Genomic DNA, 23832 nt, shown 5'->3' with positions numbered 1-23832 from the left:
AACCAACAGCCCGTTACGCAGAGCTACCTGACTAACACCGCTGACATATTCATAAAACTGTATCCCTGAGCAGCTTGGCATTATAAGGTTAAAAACTGTGCTGGTAAAATGACAATTTCCAGGCTGGTGATTAAAACCCATTACAATAAAACACACCAGGAAAAGATTGCACTTTAAAAGGCACCCACTCACAGCTAATATCACTGTTGCAATTCTTGGCTGGCATTTACTTTAACAATAAAATAAATAATTCATTAAAGTGCGGAAACTGAAAAGGAAGTCTACATTCTCGGGTTTACCAACGTCAAAAAGTTTCCCTTTTATTAAAATGTTATTTTAATATGATTTGGGGGCGTGTGGGGTGGGATTTTCAGAATCAGAATCAGGTTTATTTGGCCAAGTCAGGTCAAACAAGACAGGGAATTTGACTTGGTTATTTTCGCTCACTGTACAGTAAATAGGCAAATGGCAACTCTTATTAATATATTATTATTATTATTAATACATTATATATACAATTCTAAAAAAAAAAGTGAAAGGGGCAGCAGTATGAAGTAGACATGGTTATTGAAAGGTGCATTGTTACAGCATGTAACAAAAATTGTTATTATTATTATTTTTTTTTATTATTATTATTATTATTATTATTGCACAGTGATTGATTTAGTTGATTAGAGTGATTTAGTGTTGCTCTTGCTTGTTTCCATACTAATCCTCTACTAGTGAGAGTCAAACATACAGCTGTTAGGCAGCGGTTAATCGGTTAATCCCATGCAGTAACTTTACAATAACAGAGCCAATAATGGCAGTTCCTCTCGATCTTTCACCGGAATTCCCCGCGCGTCTCGTCTTGTGTGGGTGAATGAAAACAGAAAGTAGCCATAATAAAAGTTCTTTAAGTGTAAAAAATTGGGTGCTTAAGAGGAAAATACTTTACTGCTCCTTTGAGTTGTTTTACTTTTAATTTTGTATACATTGGTTGATTTATTTGGATAAACCTAATCCTCTAACCTGCAACTGTTTTGATGACGCTCGGGAGGAAAGTTTCTTCCATAATCGTAGGGGCGGATTGATGGCAATCTTTCTTATTTGCGATTTAGTACATGAACATAATATATTTACGTGAGGAGGTTCTACGCTCTAAATGTCTAAAACATTGTTATAAAACATTTTCGAGAATCTGAATAACGCCATATTTCATATTTAAAGGTTGGAGCTGCCATGTCCACCCCTCCAGCGCGGGAATGGATCATTCCGCACAGAGGCGAGCGAGGTCCGTGACGTCACTCGGAGTCAGTGCAGCGTCTGCGAGCCCACGGCGACCGTGGCGAGCCCGACACGGAGCTGCCGACACGGAGCTGCCCCCGCTACAGCGACGGCTGGAGAAAGGTGACTTTCTTAAATGTGGCGTTTTAAAACACTCATTTTAGCACCTCGTTGTCTTAAATACCCCCGTGTCTGGCACCGTCAGATAACGGTCACGAATCAGCCAGGCAAAGCAGAGACTCTCGGAGGATGTCAGCGGGCTAGCTGCACTTTTAAGCCTACGGCGTAGGGTACTGCGGCGACGCGCACCCTACGCCGTAGGCTCTGCGTTGGTGTAACGCGGAACCATAAATCAGCCTTTAGCAGTCGTTTGTTTAACGCTGTGTTTTAAAGTACGTGTTGACAATCGGGTACTGTAAACTATTGACTGTCGATTTAGCAGTTCGTGGAAAGTGATATGTAAAAATGAGCCAGTACTGAATGTTATGGACACACGGGCTTCTACTGATGTGGACTAATGGAAATGAAAAGCGACTGATTATTGAGGATTTTCTAATCCACTTCCACGCGTTCATGATGTCAGATCGCAAATATTAGTAATTATACTAGTAATAAAGGATGTTCTTCATACTTTCAAATACTGTGCTATTTGTCTGTGACTTGCAAACCAAAGCAGGGCTCTCAGAATGACTCAGAACTCGTTCACACCAATTATCTGTACCTGTTTAAAGTCCTTGAAGTTATTTGTTGTTGCAGGTTTCAAGAGAAAGTGACAAAGGGAAGCCAAAGTGTGTGTTTAATCTGTTATACAGTTGGTCTGGTTTTTCTTTTTCGTCAAAGCTTTATTCTCTCATCATTATTAAGACGGAATTAATCTTCCCAAAGGGTGTTATTAACCTTGAATGCCCTTTTCTTAATAAGATTGGTTATGCAGAAGATAGTCCCAAATCCAATTTAAGACAAAAAAAAAAAAAAAAAACTAGATCCAGTAAACTGTACAGTTTAATGACAGTAATGTTACTTGCAGTTATGGATGGGCGGTATGGACTAAAAAATGTATCACGATAATTTCTGGCATTTATCCCGATAACGATAAAAATGACGATAAAAAAATACCAATTCAACTCCACCTTTGTAAGTATAAATCTATCTCGCTCTCAGATCCGCCATGTTTGTTACACAAAAACATCATCAACGGGAATTTATCTTTCTTTCTTTCTTTCTTTCTTTCTTTCTTTCTTTCTTTCTTTCTTTCTTTCTTTCTTTCTTTCTTTCTTTCTTTCTTTCTTTCTTTCTTTCTTTCTTCTTTTTTCCCCTTCCTTCCTCCTTTCCTTGTTTTCTCCCTTCCTTCTCCCCTTTCCTTCCTTCCTTCCTTCCTTCCTTCCTTCCTTCCTTCCTTCCTTCCTTCCTTCCTTCCTTCTTTTTTCCCCTTCCTTCCTTCTTTCCTCCTGCTCTCTCCTTCCTTCTTCCCTTCCTCTTTTCTCCCTTCCTTCCTTCCTTCCTTCCTTCCTTCCTTCCTTCCTTCCTTCCTTCCTTCCTTCCTTCCTTCCTTCTTTTTTCCCTTCCTTCCTCCTTTCCTTGTTTTCTCCCTTCCTTCTCCCCTTTCCTTCCTTCCTTCCTTCCTTCCTTCCTTCCTTCCTTCCTTCCTTCCTTCCTTCCTTCCTTCCTTCCTTCCTTCCAAAAATCGGCTTTACACAAAAACGTCATCAAGGGGAATTTATCGTTTTTACCGGGAGATGACAAATTCTTACCGTGAGGAATTTTTTTGACGGTATATCATGAACGGTAAAATATCGCCCATTCCTACTTGCAGTTTGTGAGGAAAAAGCAACACCTGATTAGACGTTTATCCATCTTAATCTCTGAAGTTGATCTGCTTCATCTGGCTTTTTTGAAAATCATATACACCATCAGGTTACATATATTTGTATGATATGACTAACTTGGTTATAGGGGATAAAACATCTCATAATTATTTTGTTCATTATGGAGATCACCACCACAATTGTTGGCAATGGTAAAGTAATGTTTTTATTCAATTTACATGCATCAGACTGAATGCAATTTATAGTGTGGATCATACATTTCAACGCACAACTACTTTAACATAATGGCAAAGCAAATACCAGTATATCAACAATTAAACTTTAATGCCTTCAATGTTTTTTTCTTTCAATCATTCCACATCTCTTAATTCTTGAAATAAAAGGTTCAGTCGACATGTTTAAGTTTTTCAGAAAACACAGATTTTGAAGCTTTAGATGAAGCCCTGAGCTCTGAAAGGGTTAAGAATGAACTAATATTTATAATGTCTTTCCAAGGGGCTTTATGTCAGCCACAATTCCTGTTTCTCTCAACTTGATAAATGTAAACATAGCTGCGTGATGGCTGAGTAAGTTTAGGCTAGTAGTGATGGGCTTGGACACCCAAGGAAAACAAGAATATCATCACAAAACAGAAATTAGATCAACGTGGGAATTGTTTCAATTTAGTTTAATATAAGAGTGTAAGTTAAGACCATATTTAAAAATACCCCTCGTGTGGGATTGAGCTGTACATGGAAGCTGTGAAGGCTTTCAAGTTGTTTCTTTGTGCCACTGTACATATACATATAATTACATGCTGCAATCATGAGCTGGCTCTAATGTTGGCTCGTCAATGTAGAGGCGGTTAACTACTAATGCTTTGGATTGTTGTCTCAGTGGGAAGATGATTTAAGATTATGTCGTATCACCAGCTAGTAGATCTACTTTGTCAGCTCGTAAAAGATGCTTCTTTTACTGCTTTCTTGACTGAAAACTATGTTAATAAAAACAGTTTCTCCCAACGAGACTATCAAAAATGCATTTTTCATGAATTAATTTGAAATATGACCTAATTAGTAGGGGTGGAAAAACAGCTTTGAGGCTTTTTAAGCTTGTCATATTTAACCACTCTCATCTTTTATTGGTTGTATTTCAGCAGACGCGCACTATGGATGAAGAAGAGCAGTTTGTCAACATTGATCTGAATGATGACAATATCTGCAGTGTCTGCAAATTAGAGACAGAAACAGGGACCTTATCATTCTGCCACGTCTGCTTTGAACTCAGTATTGAAGGTAAGAAAGAGGGTTGGGGGGAAAGTAGACGTATATGAATGTGGAAGAAGACAGTGTTCTCTTTACTTTGTGAAAGCCCTGTTTGAATTCTCCATACTTTTGTGAACACAACAACTCGTAATGATGTCTGTGTGATATGATTCTGAATCTAGCTTCCTCCCCAGCTGCTTTACTGGCAAGTTTCATACAGAGGCTCATGTGGGTACATTGTCGCTGGTCTTAGCGTCCAAGAACGTCTTTTATTTGAATTATACAGTAAATCACTTTTGCAAATGCGTTTTTTCTGATCCGTAGTTGCTTACTCAGAAATAATACATCCATGGAGTGCATAGGGTTGTTTTAGATTTATTGTCTCATCCATTTCATGTTTTCTTTTTCCTTTTTTTCCTCCAGTTCGAATGTATAGGCTGTATATGCAGAGTAATAGACCAAATGTCTTAATTTTAGTTAGCTGAAATGATCCTCCTGTTTGATGTGCCATTCCAGTATGAGAGCATATGTTTGAAGTTTTTTTTTTCATGTCTTAATTAATGAGCGGCCTGTTTTGAAGAAGAATGGTGAATCAGAAGGGGTTGGATGTGTCTCCCTTTTGGCATTCATCTTGTAGAAGCACAAAGGTTCTATTCAACAGTGATTAAGTGTGTGTTTATTTGTTCACACTATGACCAGTGAAATGATTATATACCACTCTAGGAGCTGACATAGCGCCCTGTACGGTGTTGTATATCGTTTTGTTTGCTGGAGGAGAAGCATATGCTCAAAAGATTTACCGTATATATCTCTTTCCCTGTAGTCGTAAGGTGTGTGTGTGTGCGTGTGAGTAATTGCTTGATTTTTGAGTGCTTGCAACATCGTTAATCTTTATTTAGCAGGAGAGAACTCTTAAATATGTCACTTCATCCCATTTTTTTTCCTTAATAAATTCATGGTAATGTAAATAATTAAGAGTAGAGAATGATCTCTATTCTATACAGCATATTTTCTCTTCTTACACCAAAAATTGCCTGTAAACACTGTATGTTTTTTAAACACAGGAATATCTCACTAAAACAAGTCGTGGAAACCCTTTCCCGTTGTTAGTAATTGCCTGTGGTTTAGCCTCAGTACGCCAAGGTTAGAATCAGACAGAACTGGAGTTATGTTCAGTAACTTCTACAACCTCCAAGAGGACATGAGTGACAGCTACAACATGAAAGGATGGTTATATTGTTTCGTCCAGGCCGTGGTGGAAAACATTTATTGATAAACTGGGATAACTGGGCTGGACCATTGTATTCTGTTAAACTGTGGATGGCATCCCATAGAGTGGGATCACTGGTGCCGTATAGTTGGCTTACAATCGGGTCAAATCAATTAATGTGGTCGTGTTTGGTATGCGCATAATTGCAGTGAGTTTCAGAACCTCTGTGTGAGAAATGTATTGCTAGAGAAAAACCAAAAAGTAAGCTGTGGCCACTCTTGCAGCCCTGAGTGGGCTTTCCTCATTGTAAATACTGTAAGTGTGTGCTCCGAGGTGACTGTTCCCATAAATGGCAGTCAGAGCTTCAGCTGATAAAGACCTGTGACTAATGTAGAGTCATTTGACTCAAAGCTAATTAACAGTCTCCCATTGCACTTAAAAGCCAGATGTTATCATAACTACAGTTTTAAACGTCTACACTTTCCTGCCTCTGCCTGCTTTTGAAAGTGAGAAAACAAGTCATGTGTTTTAGAGTTACTTTTTCTGTTAGTTATGGTTTCTGTTTTGTTTTATTCAAAAGGACTCTGTTGTATTACTGAATACCTTAAGGTAATAATATAAGTAGATGGTAGGAGTTGCCTGTTTGTGTCATCTTTAGATCATGGCACTCATCTTTTATATGTTTTTGCTACCTGCATCATATGAAGTTTATATAATTTCAGAAATTATAAATCCAAATCCAAAGCTTACACAGCTGAACATTTCATAGTTGGAAGGAGTAATGCTTGCCATGCTTCATGTGGCCATTTTCAGACAAGCCGAGTGCTTGCTGATTGCTCGCCTCGCACAGACTTACAAACCACAATAGTCTTTCTTCCTGTGCTGTAATTTTTAAAGTGGAGGATGTACTTTCGAATCGCAGCCTATTGTCCTAAATGGTAATATCATCTCAAAGTTAAATTGCTGCCAATGAGTATTTGTCCTCTTGCTGTGTGCTGATTTGGAATATTTATTAGAAGTAGGAGGTGCAGAAATGCTCTTTGTTTTCTTCCTTTTTTAAATTGAGTTTGTAAGTAAGTTTATAAATGACTATTATAACAAAAATAAAGACTTTTTTAAACTAAAATCCCCTTGGAATGACATGGGTTTCAACAGAATTTTGAAGCAAGGTTATAAGAATGATATGGAAATAAAATGTCTTTTAACTCAGGAGCATTGTTTTTTTTCATAAGAGATTTCTGCATATTGTTTATACCTGTGTTCATCATCGTTCGGACATTTTAAACTGCATGTAAACACTTGAACCCGATCTACTTCGGACCTATGTCGGACATTTAGTAATCGGGTTGCAGCACCTAGATAACCCGTTCGCAATCGGGTTGTTAACGCCATGTATACGGGGACATCGGATATTGCAGTCTGTGCTGAGGAAAATGAAATGAAGTGGCCAGCGAGTACATAGTCACTGGCCCCTTCATTAGTTATGCCAGGTGTACCTGATATACAGTAGTGGCTGGTGATTGTACATATGTACAAAACAAGCACTTTTTTGCACAATTTAAAAATGTTGAGAAGCCATTGCATGATTAGTGTCAGGAAGTGAATTTAAGGGATCGTACAAAGTGATTAAAAAATGGCTCATATGGACCACAATGAACCTAATATCTGAACTTCTTTCTTTTTTTAAAGGGGTTAGAGGAAGAAAAAAACAACATATTTGGGTGTCTAAAATGTATATACTGTAGCACAAGCCTGTCACCTATTTTAAACAGCCTAAGTGTACATGTTTTTTAGTGGGCTGTTTTTTCCCCTCCACCTTTTCCATGAACTCTGCCATAAACAGAGGTGTAAAGCGAGCTTATGTTGTGTATCGCTGTGCTGTTTTTCCCCAGGCAAGTCACATATCTTATTAAGACCATGGAAATTATGTTGGCCTTTTAAAATAGGGCAAAATCTGTCTCATTCAAAGATTTGGTTTAATTGAAAGGACAGCTGACAAAATCTTTACACCAAATGACTAGTTTTGATTGTAAAGAAAGATAATGTTTGCATTGCTTGGAGTTCTACAGATCTTGTTAACTGAAAATTTTCTGTCATCGACAAACGGCAACCCTCTCAATAACCGCCTGTCGACCACCGGTATTAAAAACCTCTGTCCAGATGAAGCAGTGTGCACGTAATTAATTAGCTCACATGGGCTTCATCACTAATTTAAACGCCCCACACAATACGTGTGGCCTTGTGGGTGCTGCCAGAGTTGAAGGGCTCCAGACTGAGGGGAAGAGGGAGGGGACAATGACACCTTCGGCGTAGAGGGAGCAATTACTGTGTGATTTCCTCTCGGTGAAATGAGTGCTATAAAATGGTGAAATTATAGTCTCACATTCAGCATGGATTTATGATCAGGTTCCTGGGAAGAATTTTCCCTGATTTGAAAACACGGGCTCAAATGTTGCTGGTAATTCCTGTCTTCAATGTGGGAATTGAGTTTTAGGCTGAGTACAAAATACAAAGTCATTTGTCCCAGGCAAAGATGCAAAACCTAGCAGCAGCCCCCTTGCGACAAGCATCAATTCTATGCTTATGCAGAAACCAATACTTTTAGGTCATACTGACCAAGGGGAAGGTTTGAATTAAGGCTTTTGCCCTTATTCATTGAGTGAAATGTATCTTTTGGTCTCATTAACTCTTTAAATGAAAATGTGGTGTGTATTTTTATTGTAATGAAAGGGTTTCTGTAGATTATATTATAATAGATTAGATTAAATAAAGGGATGTCCATATATAGTTTAAAAATATTACATGAAATAATGGATAATAAAACACAGAATATTTTACAGTCCTCTGACAAATGGGTTGAAAGTTAAGCACTCTGATTAATTGGGGCTCTTCTTTGAACTCTCAAGCCACAAATCAAGACATTGGTGAATATTGAAACTGTGATGACCAAAATAGTGCTCATTTGTTTCTTTCTAGATATTTTTTCGTCCTGCCTATTAAATAATGCAACTTTATATCAGCACGATTCATTAAATTAGCCAACTTAAACCTTTATAATATCAATTTTAAAATGCTAAGATGGTATACATGTAAACAGAGGTTATTACTGTTGACATTGTACAGAGTTGTTTATCATCCAAGTGTCCATTCACAGTACAACCAGGTGCTGTCATGTGAAGGTTTTCTGAGGACTGTTTTTAGTTGCTTCAATGCACAGGAAGTCGAGGCTTTATAGCTTCAAGTGGTTGTTTCCTGAGGAAACCCCTTTGGCCTGTGTGGCCCTTCCACCAGGAAGTACAAGTCGACGCCGTTCACCCACTTTACATGTTGCTCTGCTTAACTCCATTATTTTACTCACAGTTCTTTATTCTCTCTTTTCTTACTGCACCTTCTGAGCTGTGTACTACCCAGGGCTATACACCCTTGAGCGTCAACACAGTATGGCAGAGATTGAGGGAGTTTTCAGTCCCACACCAAAACACTAAGAGCCGGTGTGCCCAGTCTCTGCGTATGGCTTTTCTTCGGTGGAAGAGCTGCTTCAGGCTAAACGAACGTGTGATTCAGAGGAATTCTTCATAACTGCTCACAGAACTCATACAATAACTTAACACTAAAACACCTTTGGTACAAGACTGATATTAGATTATAAAACAGTGTTGTGTAATCATGAGTAAAACTTAGTTAACCAAACCTAATTTAGTTATGGATTGTGTCTACAGTATAGTTTTTTATGGCATTTAAAAAATATATAAATATAGTTTTAATGACAAAATATTTGGATATTGCTTGTCTGATGGTTCATTCAGATGCGGGTAGGTGGTTAACACTGGTATGACGTCAGTCATATGAAAGCTATGTGTTGAGCCAAAGTACCGTGGACTAGGGCTGGGCGATATGGCAAAAAAAGTGATTTTTTTTCCCATATTGAATGATCTCGATTTTTAATCACGATTTTTTAAATCAGAAGATCCCCCCCTCCCTTCTGGAATAAAATAGAAAGAAACCAGAGATTAGTTGGTTTTTTTTATTAACAAATAAAGCAAATAGCATGTTTTAACAAGATCCATATAGAAAATGGCACAACAAACAGGTAGTTTTAAGCAGTTTAAAAAAGTTTCAAATAGTTTTAGCAGACAAAAAAAATTTTCATGATCATTTAAAATGTAAACCAACCAAAAAAGTGCAAGTGAGTGAACTGTAAAACCTGCAGAACTGTGAACAAAAACAGTGCACAGAATATCAAGCCACTAATATTGTTCACTCAAAATCTTAACAAGAATATTTGTCTTATTTCTAGTTAAAATGTCTTATTTTAGTAAAAAAAATCTCATTAGACTTAAAACAAGACTCATCACTGGAAAAAAAATCAATTTTCACTTGTTTCAAGTAGATTTTCACTTAAAATAAGTAGAAAAATCTGCCAGTGGAACAAGATTTTTTTGCTTGTAATGAGAAGATAAATCTTGTCCCAATGGCAGATCTTTCTACTTATTTCAAGTGAAAATTTACTTGAAACAGATGAAAATTGTCAAATAAGTTATTTTTCTGGTGATGACTCTAAATGTTGAAATAGCAGTAAAACCACATTCATTTTTATTTCGGGGAGGGGGGGGGGTTTGATTTTGATGGACAGCTTTTAGGAGAGGCTTCAGAGCTTCTGGTGTCCGGGATCCCCCTCAGCTCCTTGTATTCCCCTCCTTGAATCCTTCTCCTCGTCTCCACTTTTAAAGAAAGATTAAAATATCTTCTTCTTCTTCGCGTTCTTTGTTTTGCCTTCTGGCACACTCTGGACTCCCGGGACCTCCGTAAACTGATTTATGGTTCCGTGGTACACCAACGCAGACCTTACGCCGTATGGTACGCGGCGACGCGCACGTACGTTGCGCATCGCCGCGTACCATACGGCGTAGGCTCTGCGTCGATTTAGCGCGGAACCATAAATCAGGCTTTACGAGTGAACGTCTCACGAGGGGCAGTCGCGTTGCGACGCCACTATCGCAAGGAGAGAACAGAGAACTGTGAGCTCATGAGAAGTCCCGGTATGCCGTAAAAAGTCCCGGTACGCCAGAGGCTAAAAGAAAATGTGCTCCTATGGTCATGCGCATGATCAATTAATGCAGACAGCGCGGTACCAGGAGTTGTGATTGGTTGTCGTGCACTTTGCTGCAGCATGTTTTGCACGTGATCGAGAAAGTATACCCACAGCTGATCACCGTGATCGAACTTAATTTGATCGCGATCACAAATCGAGATCGTTTAATCGCCCAGCCCTACCGTGGACTGTTACCCTTTCATTTAAAATACTATTCAAATGCGTTAGTGAAATGAGCATGATTGCATGTTAGCTTGTTCTCGTTTATTTTTTCATTTTTTCACTCTATACCAGCTATATGGGGGTCTGCTGAAGCCTATCCCAGCTTATTGGCAGGGGTACTACCATGGACACATCACCAGTCCATCAGAGGGCCAAACATACAAACAACCACACACAGTTACACACACCTACATGCAGCTACAGAATCATCAATCAACCTACGTGCATGTTGTTGGACAGTAGGGGAAACTGAAGTACCCAGAGAAAACTCACGGAAGTACAAAAACATTCAAACTCCTCCTGCCGGGCCTGGGAGTCGAACCTGGAAGCTTTTTCCTGTGAAGCAACAGAGCAGAGTTCAGTCCACCAAAAATGAGCACATTTGACTCGAGTATCACTCTCAACATTCTTCTTCTGCTCTATTTTTATGGTAAAGTCAGTTTTTAACTAAATAAGGTTTTTTTTTTTTTTTTTTTTTTTAGATTGAGGTGGTCTAATTGGATGTGACAAAGTATGAAATGGTGCCGAAGTAAATATTGTAACCACGAGATCTCACATGCGGCTCTTAGTCAGAAAGGACATCTGATGTGTGCCTGATAATGTTCCTGGCTTATTTTGGAACATCTAAACAAAAAAGCAGCTAAAGCAGAAGGCCAGAATAACAGAGCTGCTGTTGATTCTGGCGGGTCTACAGGGCTGTTGTTGTCTGCTCCTGTAAACAGCTCATTTACTGTGGGTGAACTCTTCACCCTGGGTTCTGTATAGAAGCCCAATTATGTCGCTGCCTGTGGTGGCTGTATGATTGGGTGCTGTAAAAGCCCAGAGTTGTACTTAACTTACTTGTGGGTAGGTTTATCTAAGCGTCCCATATACTTTCACATTGGTTTGAGGAAATATACAATTTTTAAAAGCTTGTAGTTCACATTCGCCTAGCTTTTAGGAATATATTGAGCTTCCTTTTGGTTTATTGTACAACTTTACTTACGACTCTGAAATAATTGGCTTGAAACCACGGGCTAGTGCGAGCTTTTAACTAAATATAAACTTTAATTAGTTTTATACAAACAGGATCATAAATAAGAATGCTGTACTACACACACCAAATATGTGCAACACACAGGATATTCTCTCTAAAATATTTATCGATGTAACCATACGCTTATGAACGAACGTTAATGTTTATGAACAACAGTAATTTAAATACAGTCATTTGGTTGGTTAGAACTTGCAGCTCTGCATCATATACTTTGATTATGCAGTACATAAAGGTATTGGAAATATGTAAAGTTAATGGCCTTCAGTAACAATTACCCTTATGTTGTTGTTTTCTGTAGGAGTAAGTCATAAAGAGGATCTTGTAGACATGTCATCTCTTTAATTAGCCTAATTGTAGACTGTTCAATCCTGCTTTAAAGAGTTGTGATTTTAAGTGGTGGGCAATCATCTAGCTTTTCCTGAGGTGTCTTTTTAGCACCCTCTCCCTCGTTCTGGCCTGGTATTTATTACAGCTTAACAAAAGGATTATACTTTACTTAAGACACAGCCGTATACATGGGGACAAGTTCTTCACAGCCAAGTCTCACTGCTGCTGATCTCTCCTGCACACCAAGTAGGAGGGGCAAGTGTGTTGGATTTCAGGACAATATTGAATGAATGTAATGCAATTCCTTTTTTGTTACATTGATAATCACATTAAAAATGTAAAATTAAGAACTACATTTCTGATACAGAACAATATTGGCCAAACAAAACTGTTTTTCTTTTTTTTTTTTTTACCACTGGGAGCCTCTAGGATAAATATCATTAGTAACAAAGGATAATTTGTTACTCTTGAGATGATTTTTCCTTTTGACCAGATTTTTATGTGTCCAGTTAATTATATTTCATCACCGTTAGAGTGTAACAGTGTCCATGAGTTACTGTAGTGGTTCAATATAATGCAACATTATGCCTTATTTGTACTGGACTAGTATTATTTGGGCACCTGCAGTACTCTGGAAAGGTATGAGGGGTGCATGTGCCATGTCTTTGATTTGTAAATAAAAATTCAGCCACAAATGATCTACTCTATTTCACAAAGCACAGAGGTAATTTGATAATTTTAATCTTATAGGAATGCACATTTCAGTAATGATTTTTGTGAATGGGGTCTTATCTGCCTTTTCTGCCTCTTCCCTAACACAGTTATGGCAGCTGCAGTGGATATAGTTATATTATATAATGTCATTAGCATATATGCAATGCAGTGGAGCCAAATGATATTGGAAAAAAACTCAATAAATTAGTCAGCATTAAGCTTCACATGGAGACCTATAAAAAGCAAGGAGCCCACAGGAGCAGAGAGGCAGTAATGAGGTGGATAACATGGGTGTCATAAGAAACTGTCTAAGCCTCGTCTGACAGCAGTCTTTCAGCTACAAAGAAAACTACAATTACATTTGTCATTCACTGAACAGTCCGGTATTGTATTTTGTGTGTTTCCATTATCAAATGGTCCCATTAAACTGAACCATACCGTACCATTTTTGGACCCTTGTTGTTTATAAAGTTATAGAAAAATGGCACGGTACGGTAAAGGCAGAGCTACTGGTGTCACGCAATACAATCTATTTGGGGAACAGAAAACATCATTAGCTACGACAAAAGCAAGTGTTTGTAATCACTTTTCGCGGTCCTCAAATCTTTTTCCAACAGCGTGGCCTGACTTGTACATATAAAGCTAAGCATATCAAAAACGAGCTGCTGGATGACCTCCATTGTTGCTCTTGGTAGCATCTGTACGGTAGCTTCGCTTTTGTTGTTGTGTGTTTAAGTGTCGTCGCACTACTATGACGCCACACTAGGCTTTAGGTCTACACCACGCGGTCCGACTTGCAGTGGAAACGCTCAACTAAATTGACTGGATCATTCTAAACTGCACTGAACTGTACAGGACTGTGCTGAACTGCTCAGTGGAAACTGGGCTTTATAAGCCTTGATGTCATTTACAAGTTTTGTTCCATGTCTAAATACGATGTGTGTTCACTTAAATCCAGCTGGAGAGCATATTCAGTATTCAAAGAAATTGGGCAGTAGTAGCATGTCCACTGTCTAGTGGACATGCTACTACACAAGCCAAATTAAGACCCACGCGATGATAGAGTGTAGCTTAGCGTTTGTACCATCGCTGTTTAGCTGCTAGTAGGTTTACCATCACCATTTCTGGTTAGCTCTGATTCGCTAGTCAAGGACTAGCACTCCACCAATCAGATCGGTCACAACGGGCGACAGATAGCGGCCGATTCTACATATGGAATCGGCCGAAATGAGACGAGGCGCCGCCCTCACCCGACGCCGTCCGATTATTGGGTTGGTGTGTCCCAGCCTTAAAGATTCCATTTATAACTTCTGCCAACGTCTGACGCATTTGCGTGATGACACCATCTACACCAGGGGTCTCAACCTCAAATTGCCTTGGGGCCACTGCAAGTATTGTCATCTCATAAGAGGGCCACTTCAGCGTTCACAAGAAACAAGATGACAAGAAAGTGCAATGCGTCTGAAATTTTTACTTCTTTTTCGACATGAACAACTTCAACAACTTTTTACATGACATACTGAACAGCAAAATACAATTATATAATTTTTTAACAGGTTTTTTAACACAACAATTTTTTAACAGGTTTTTGAACACAACAAAATAATTTTCCCTTACTTTGAATTATCTTGCATACCTTACTGAAACCGAACAATCAACTAAGAAATGCAGTCACATTTGTACATTTGTACCTCTTTTCTATTTTTTGCCAGACACTACACAGCGCTTCTGCTCACACAGATGAGCTACATTTGCCCTTATGGAGGTCGCAGTTGAAACCCTGAGTACAGCTTCAAGATGGGCATTACTAAGCCTGGACCTGTACTTGCACTTATTATAGTTCATAGTTGAGAAAAGTTTCTCACACACATATGTGCTCCCAAAAAGACATAAAACCCGACTGAATACTCTGGAAAGCTCTGGGAAGGATGGACCTAATTCCCTCAGAAATTGTCCAGTCTTGTCTGCTTCTCCCTGTGCATCTCTGAATTTATTTTTCAGTGCACCGTTGCACTGTAAATCAATCACTTCCATTTGCAACACACTGGGGACACTCTCCACATCAGCTGAGAAGGGGTCTGCAAACAGCTGGAAAGTGTCACGATGTGCCTTAAAGTCGGCAAAGCGCAGGTCAAATTCCTGCAGTAGGCTTTCAATTGCAGAAGCATATTCATCACCACTGAATGCTGCACCCTCCTCCACAAGACATCTGCATGTGTTGAAATGACTGAGGTTTTTCGCAGGAAGCTGAGTTTTCCATAGTTTCAGCTTTGTGGTGAAGGCTTTTACACTTTCATAAGCTGCTGTGACAAGCTGACCAGGGCCCTGCAGCTTCAGGTTAAGGATGTTCAGCTCACGTGTGATGTCCACTAGGAATGCAAGGTCCATGACCCATTTTGGATCATCTAATTCAGGGACATCCATTCTGCCATCATCCAGGAACCTCTTCACCTCTGATCTTAACTCAAAAAATCTTTTGAGCACATTTCCTCTGCTAAGCCAGCGCACCTCAGTAAAATAAAGCACATCACCATATGCTGCCTCAATTTCCTCTAAAAAGGCCTGAAACTGGCGGTGCTGTAAGCTCCTGGACCTAATGTAATTAATACATTTCAGGACAACGGACATGACATGTTCATATTTGAGGCATTTGCTGCACAGCGTCTGTTGGTGAATGATGCAGTGCAAAACAATTGCTGGATCTGCATTTTCCTCCGCTAACTTCCTCTGCACCAGCGCTACCAGTCCGTTTTTTTGACCTGTCATTGAAGGGGCCCCGTCAGTGGTCACGCCCACCAGTCGCTTCCATGGCAACCCAGCGCGTTCCATCGCGTCACACAGAGTCTGAAAGATGTCTTTGGCTGTAGTCCGTCCGTGCATTGGAGACACACTCAGTAACTCTTCTGTCACTTCGAATTGTTCATTTATCCCCCTGATGAAAATGGCTAGTTGAGCAGTGTCGGTTTTATCTGTGCTTTCATCAAGCGCCACGGAGTATGCAGTGAAAGCGCTAGCTTTTCTGCGTAACTGCTGGTAGATGTCACTTGACAACTCGCTGATCCGCTCTGCAACGGTGTTTGCCGACAGAGAAATATTGCTAAACAAGCTCGTCTTTTCTGGACACAGGACATTAGCAACTTTCAACATGCAGTCCTTCAAAAACTGTCCTTCGGTGAATGGTTTTCCGGATTTGGCAATTAATTCACTCACCACATAACTGGCTTCAACAGCAGAATCAGCTTCCTTCTTGGCTTTATGGAACAGATTTTGCTGAGATGACAGCCCTCTCTGTAGCTGCATTGCTCGTTGATTCCTCTCATCTCCCTGGAACTTCTCATACTGTTCTCCGTGTCTGGTCGAGTAGTGACGTTTGAGATTATATTCTTTAAGAACAGCGACTTTTTCCTTGCATATAAGACAGGTCGCATTTCCACTGAACTCCACAAAAAAATACTGCAATGTCCATCTCTCTTGAAACTGTCTGTGTTCATCATCCACTTTCCTTTTTGCTTTTGAAAAAGACATCCTTTTTGTTAGCAGCAGTTAACAGACACAAAATCCCGCTCTCTACATCAACACCTGCACGCTGACCTTTGACATAACCTTTGACCCGTAGAGTGACCCGTAGAGCCCTGCGCGGGACCTTTTTTTTTTTCATCCCGCGGCGCGCTTCTCTGACCATTAAGCCGGATTTATGGTTCCGCGTTAAATCGACGCACAGCCTACGGCGTACTGTACGCGGCGACGCGCACCGTACGCTGCCGTTAGCTCTGCGTTGGTGTAACGCGGAACCATAAAGCAGCCTACAGCCCGCACCTGCAACGTGCGTGTTACACCGTCACGCAAAACTCGGAGAATTCGTGCCCCCACAATAATAGAGGTGCCTGGATTTTTTGTCTTCTCCCGTCCCACAGAGAAATGTCCCGGACAAATATAGGCTATCTGATTTAATGTTAACATGATCATCATTGTGGAGCTTGATGGATAACCTTTCGCGCACGCATCAATTGAGGCCGGTACGGTCTCTTTTCTAAGAGAGACCTGAATAAGAAACATGATAGTGAGAAACACACAACACAATACATTTAAACATGACTTCGTTTTTATCCAAAACTTTGCACCATCACACGGCACATACAAATGTCAAATAAACAACATGAAAAACTGCTGATATTAATGTCGCAGGTATTCTGTTTGAAAAACTAAAAATAAGAATGAAAATATTCAGCAACGCCTCTTTAGAACCTATAACCTAATTAACAAATGGCAACAACAGCTGTGAGTGGTTCGAAATGTAACACTAATAGCTAAATAAATGACAATAAAATAAATAAAAATAAAATAAACAATGTTAACGAATGAAACGAATAATTTAACAGATTAATCACTTGGCCATATTACTGTGGAGGAAGAGAATGTTGCTGACCGACTGAGGTCCCAATCCCGTGCGTCTCTCCTCCAAGTTGCGCCCACAGACACTAAACGCCCTCTCTGAAGGCGCACTGGATACGGGGACACTAAAAATGAAACGCGCCAGCTTTGAGAGCGCAGGGAAGCGCTCTTTGTTGAATTCCCACCATTAAAGCACAATGTCTGGGTCTGGGTTATCAGAGAGCCGGGAGCTGAGATATTCAGACATTTCATCATCAACCGGTTTTTGCGCTGAAGCAAAGGACGCGTAGTCTTCCCAGTCTGCGAATCGGTCTGTGCTTTGCTTTTTAGTATTATATAATTGATATATATATATATATATATATATATATATATATATATATATATATATATATATATATATATATATATATATAAATAAATATGGATTCATAAAATGGCTCATGCATTTTCTGTTTTTATAAAACATACTGTAGCTAAGCCAACGCTTTAAGCCACTGAGGTGTATTTCAACGGAAGAACCTTTTTGATGCGCTTACTTTTAATATGCCAGGTGCATGATGAATGAATGTCCACTTAAACTTTCTTTGCGATGCACAATATACATTTATTTTACACTCACATAGTCCAGTTTGCCAGTTACAGACATACATCAGCCCGGTACGGCATGTCATTCCGTGCGTATACGTGCGTGCGTGCGTGTGGCCAAAAACTGTTTCCTCCAGTCGGAAACACACCTGGTGAGCCAACAAAGGTTCACGGACTAAATAGGTTTCGCCATCACACTGAAGCCAATCAGCACCTTGTAATCTGCGTTTACACATACATTTAAACACGTTGTCTCGTGCATCTGGGGGCTTCATCCGTAGCAGTCGCATTTTAGGAGTCAGGAGTGTTGCAATCTGTACATCATGGGGTAATGCAAATGTGTCACAGGTGCCCATCAGTTCTTCCCGACGCGAGGCACAGACATTGGCGACTTCAGAGAGCAAGGGCTCGGGATGCTGCTTTGCAGTGTTCAGCGAGTCTCGCGGACCACGGCAGTGGAAGTGATGCACTGAGTGGAGTTGTCGGACTCTAGGTCATTAGTAGCATCCTTAAATAATTTATTCTGTAGGCCTACATTTTTAAAAAAAACGTGTTTTTATTTCAATTTTATACGAAGAAGGTAATTTAATTTGGTATGAAACAACTATAAAAAAAAGGTAAATGGAAAAAATTGTTTTACGGGCCAGATTACATTACATTTTTGACATTGGGTGCGGGCCGGGGGGAGGGGCAGCGCGGGCCGCAAACGGCCCGCGGGCCGGGAGTTTGAGACCCTTGATCTACACGCTTCGTATTTTGGCTCAGAATGTTTTTAACATGGCATTGAGGCAGAAACGCACCAAAGTTTGGTTATATTTCACGAAAAAGGACATTACTAGGGCCAGGTGCAAAAACAGACTGTATATAACAATGAAGTAATAAATGTAATGCCTGATATAAACACTAGCGTGGTACAAACCAATCCCAGCAGTTTTTAAACCAGACTGTAAATATGATTATTTCTGCTTTAAGGTGGGACAATTTAACATGGGAGTCAATGGAGATTGTTCTGCTTTTGCAGCCACCCTCTATCAGTCAGTCGAGGAACTGCAGCGAACCTCAGTCCTGCACGAGCATCGATGCGGAAGTGAGAGGGTTGGCGCTTGGTTGCAACAGGTTCAGAGCTTTGGTCACATCAAAGGGGGAAATACCTCCAACACTCTGAAACATTTTCTTCATAAAAACTGTTAATGTCCAAAAGTTGACCATTGCGATTGTATTTGTCATAATGTTCATTTGAAAAGGTCCCTTTTATTCAGCTAAAGCCAGCTTTGATTTAGATGAAATTGAGTGCAACCAGTGAAAGTGTTAATGCAACCAAAGTCATTTACTATATTTGTACTGTATATAACTGGATGAGAATCGACAAGACAATTGATAAGGAACCAGAATCGGTAAATTCTCAACAATTTCAACATGAGTTAGTATAAATGTAGTTTATCCTCCCACGTCTTTCAGGCTTCATCAGTTAGTATAGCTTCTGTCTAGTTTCAGTTCCTTGTCTTTGTTTGCTATGAGTGTATAATTACAGCAAGTCTGCAAGAAGTGTTGTGGAGGCTTCAGTAGTTAACAGGTGGTCACATGCACTGCTGCTTATATGAGTTATGTGTTGGCATCCAAGTTGGCCTTTGCAGCCCCTGATGCATTCTCCTGAGTTCAGCCATGCATCTGTTTTTACTGATGACCTCTGTCCTACTTGTTGGAGCTCTCCACTGCCTGCTCCTCTAAAGTGTGTGTTCTTCCAATGCATATTTACGAAGAGGCAAACAAAATGTCTGTACATGGTTGGTCATGAAACAAAACAGTCTGTATTAGGCATGGCGAACAAACATTAATTAAGAGTGACTGAATTTAAGGTAACGTTTTCTTTCCATCCTGTTATCAAGTGTGTAGAGTTAAATCTGGACTGATCTTTAGCCCCTACAAAGAGGACTAGAACACATCAATGTTTTCCTGCTGTACCAGTAGTTTCCAAACTTATCTTATCAAAATTCTACGTACAGGCCTTGTGACTAAAAGCTTCTGAGTTTGTTTATTACACATTTTTTATGATGTTTTATTTTAGCTAAAAACATTCTACCGTTAAAATATATTCAACAGATTCTGTCTAATATCTGACTTTTGTAAGAAATGTAGAAATGCAATGTTGCTTTTCAGCATAATAAATATATATTTTTAAACACTAAACCTTAGTTGACTCATTCAAGTGCTATATAGTTATAACTTCAGTTATTTGCTTTAGATTTCTTTATCACTCCTAGTCAAGCATGTGCCAGTGCTTTGTCTTCAATAAAATTGACTCTTTGCTCACACAAAAGCAGTGAAGATTTAAAAAAAAAAAAAGGAAAAAGAATTGGATTGGTCATCAGTTGCTATAATCTCCAGTTGTCACAGCTGAACAATGTTGATTTCACCTCAGATGAATAGTCATTGTGTATGCGTGTGTGCCTGTACTTATGTGTGGAGGCATGAAAGAGAGTAGTGCTAAGCTGCTTAGCTGGAGTGAGGTCTTTGGATGTGCACTGCCCTGGTTCTGGGCCAATGATTTTTCTGCCTGGGTGGTAATAGTTAGTGTGCTTTTACGGTAGTCTAAAGACAGACTGATCAGATTATAACATGGTGGTTTGTTTGGCAGAAAGCTCTCGCAGCCATTAGTAGAGATTTCTTTGACTATTCGTTAGGAAGTATGTGTGTCAAAAACTCAAGTTACATAATGTGGTTTCCTCACAAGGCTAATCCAGTGAAAAATATGTCTTTCGAAGCCCTTGGTCCAAACACAAATATGAACAAGTTAAGAATAGATTTCTGCACATACACCGTTGTGTAATGGTCTAAAACCATCCTCTGCACTGAGGAAAATGAGATCCATTAGTGCCGACCGTCCCATAATGGATAAGAGCGACTTAATGTGTTACTGCAGGCTTTAAAAACTGAAGCTTTAAAATGATCCACATGTAAATGACAGGAATAAAATATTGCCTAAAGAAATAGCTGATTAGCTTTACTATCAGCCTACAACATAAGACATCCTTGGTTAAACTTCCAAGTAAAACCCTTCAAGGTTTAGTATTCACTGAAAAACAGCCACATTCTTGATAAAGTTTGGATTTTGCATGTTTGTATAGTATTGTCAAAGAAGGAATGTCTTAGCCTACGGCAATTTCTTTACAAAGATTCTGGGCATAGTCCTTTCCCAACTCAAAGTGCAGTCAAATCCGTTGACAAATTCAGTTGGAGGTCTATAACATTCACAAAGTATTAAATGTAGCTTTTCGTGGTTCTCAATATGAACCTGGAGATATATAACTTTTATTTAGTTTAGTTTAGTTTAGTTTATTTAGCACATAACATAAAAAAAATAACATTACACAAGTAAGTTCAGTTAAAAGAAACTGTGCAGGGAGGAGCGAGCAAGCCAGTAGGCTTATGAGGAGCCCCCACCTAATAACATTTAACAAAATACTTATAAGGATACAAAATCATAAAAATAAATCATAAAAATTGCATATAGAACATGAATGAAAATAAAATAATAAAAATTAAAAAAAAATAATAAAAAAAAAGAGAGATAAAAAAAAAAGAAAATTACTGTACACATGATCATGAAAATTTGAGTATTAAGCTGAACAAATGGCAACACAGAATATAAAGTGCAAAAGAACATTAAGAGCTTTCTTGACTACACTGTTGAATTAAATGCTCTCTTGAGCGACTTTTGAAAGTGGATAGGGACCTACAATTTTTTGCAATCTGGTACCAACTATTCCAGACTTTGACACCTCTGTATCTAAACAAAAATTGGCTTCTTGATTCCAGACATTTAGGCGGATGTAGGGCTAGGGCCTGCCGAGTTGAGTAGGAATGAAATTGAGAGTTAGTGGCAAAGTATGACCTAAAGTGCTCAGGAACATTTCCTTCTGAGAAAAATATTTTGTAAATAAAAATGCATATTTGGTAACTGTTGATGTCATAAATAGTAAGGATCTGTAGATTTTTAAATAAAGGAGCCGCAGTAGCATCCCAGACAGATCGAGATGCAAGTCTTACAAAACGGTTCTGGAGAATTAAGATTTTATGGAGAGTAGTTGTAAATGTACTCCCCCAAACAATATTGCAAATTTAACATTTGGAAGGTGCTATATTCACCTGCATGAATGTGTGTGACTTTGAAAGTCATTGCATCCCCTCATGAGGGCTTTTTTTTTGTATTGTGGTGTGTACTAATGACCATTGTTGCCTGTCTGCTTAGAAAAAGAGCACAAGGGTGTTTCCAAGGGCAACTTGGTAAAATGAATGCCTAAATAAATATGAACCCATGACTAATCTCCTCATATCAGGCTCCAACACGTTTGTCTGTTGAGAAATGTAGGTCATGAAAAGGCAACCACACAAACACGTGCACAGCCCCCCCATTCCCTTGACTGCTTTACACACACAACTTTCATGACTGGTTCTTTCACCTTCAGGATTCTTTTGTTTATAAAAGCTTAGCTCAAATTTTCTTTGAAGGCTGTTATAATTATTAAGTAACCTACTAGATTCGACCAGCATGAGTTTTTGTACTTCGGGGGCATGTATTTTTAGCTGCACAACAATAGTCTCTTGCTATGAAAAGAGTTGGACTAGTTTCATGTCTTAAATTCATCTTGTGTTTAAATTGGGTGTTTAAAGTATTCTGTGTATATTTAATTTTATGTTAACTAGGGGTGTAACGATACACTAATCTCACGATACGGTACGATACACGATATTGAGATCACGATAACGATACGATACGATATTATAGCAGTATTTTTTTAACAACCTTGAATGAGGAACATCTGACTGGAAAAAAATTGTCTTTTATTTGAAAGACACAAAATACAAAACAATGCCGTGCATTTGCCCTATTGTTACAGTTTATAATGCTTTATAACTGTTTAAGTTTTAAAGAGAAAGCCAGGCCAACCATTTTCCACAAACTGAACTAAAAGTAAATGTCAGGTTTGTATTATGCATCTTCAGTTTCATACATGTAAAAATATTTTGCCACAAACTGAATAGTTTCTTTCATGTATGATTTGACTTTTTTCTTTCTAATTTAACAACTAAAATTAAATAAATAAATAAAAGTAAATAAATACATACAATTTTACATCACATAAAAAAGATTGATTCATGCTCACCTTATAAGTGTAAGAGGAGATTTATTTTTGTTAAGAAGTTTATTTTGGTAATTCAGGGTTCATTATTTTTAACCTTGTATTTGTGTCTTTCCTGCTGTCTGTCAGGTATGTTTTAAAGTAATTAACAACTAAATGTTGATGGATATGGAGGATTTTTTGTGCCAAAATTAAATAAATAAATACATCATTAATTAATTAAAATGGGAATGAAATATATCATTAATTAATTAAATGTGTCATTAATTAATTAAAATTAGAATGAAATATGTCATTAATTAATTAAAATACGATTCATTTTAAGTAAAAATATATATTTATTATTTCAGCATTTAATTAATTAATGACATGATTTCGTGTTGCGTGTGAATCATGAAATGTAAAACTGCATTTAATTAATTAATGACACATTTAATTAATGATTTCGTGTTGCTGAATCATGAAATGTAAATGTAAAACTGTCAGTTTCACTCGTCAAACTCAGTGGGCGGGGCTAACGCAAATCTAGTGGAATCCACTGCTTTGGATTTTCTAAACATGACAGCTGTGAGTTTGGAGGATTTTCCTGAACTTTGTAGAGAGTTGGTGAGCGATATCTTCGACCTTGCAGAGTATGTGGAAGCAGGACCTGCTGACCCCAAGCATGTAGCATGTAAAGCAGAGGAACTGCTCGAAGTTGTTGGAGTTATTTCTGCACTTTCCCATCGTGACTTGATGTACAGGGGAACCAATGAGGTGTTTGGAATCCGCCCA

At 38.8% G+C, this 23832-nt stretch overlaps 1 protein-coding gene across 2 annotated transcripts in view; it reads left to right on the top strand.

The window, feature by feature from the left end:
- The first annotated feature begins 1258 nt into the window (after positions 1-1258).
- The window catches only part of c14h21orf91 (chromosome 14 C21orf91 homolog), a 31132-nt gene continuing 8558 nt past the window's right edge, over positions 1259-23832 (top strand). The window contains exons 1-2 of one of the 2 annotated variants that reach the window (XM_061740186.1): positions 1259-1389; positions 4231-4366. In XM_061740186.1, the coding sequence (XP_061596170.1) occupies positions 4240-4366 (127 nt within the window). In that variant the 5' untranslated portion in view covers positions 1259-1389; positions 4231-4239. Of the gene's footprint in view, positions 1390-4227; positions 4367-23832 lie in introns of both variants that reach the window. The other variant, XM_061740185.1, reaches the window with a different exon arrangement.

Source organism: Cololabis saira, chromosome 14 (genome assembly GCF_033807715.1).
Source record: "Cololabis saira isolate AMF1-May2022 chromosome 14, fColSai1.1, whole genome shotgun sequence".
Lineage (NCBI taxonomy): Eukaryota > Metazoa > Chordata > Actinopteri > Beloniformes > Belonidae > Cololabis > Cololabis saira.
Note: the sequence above shows the minus strand (reverse complement) of the source record. Positions and strands in the feature narration are given on the sequence as shown.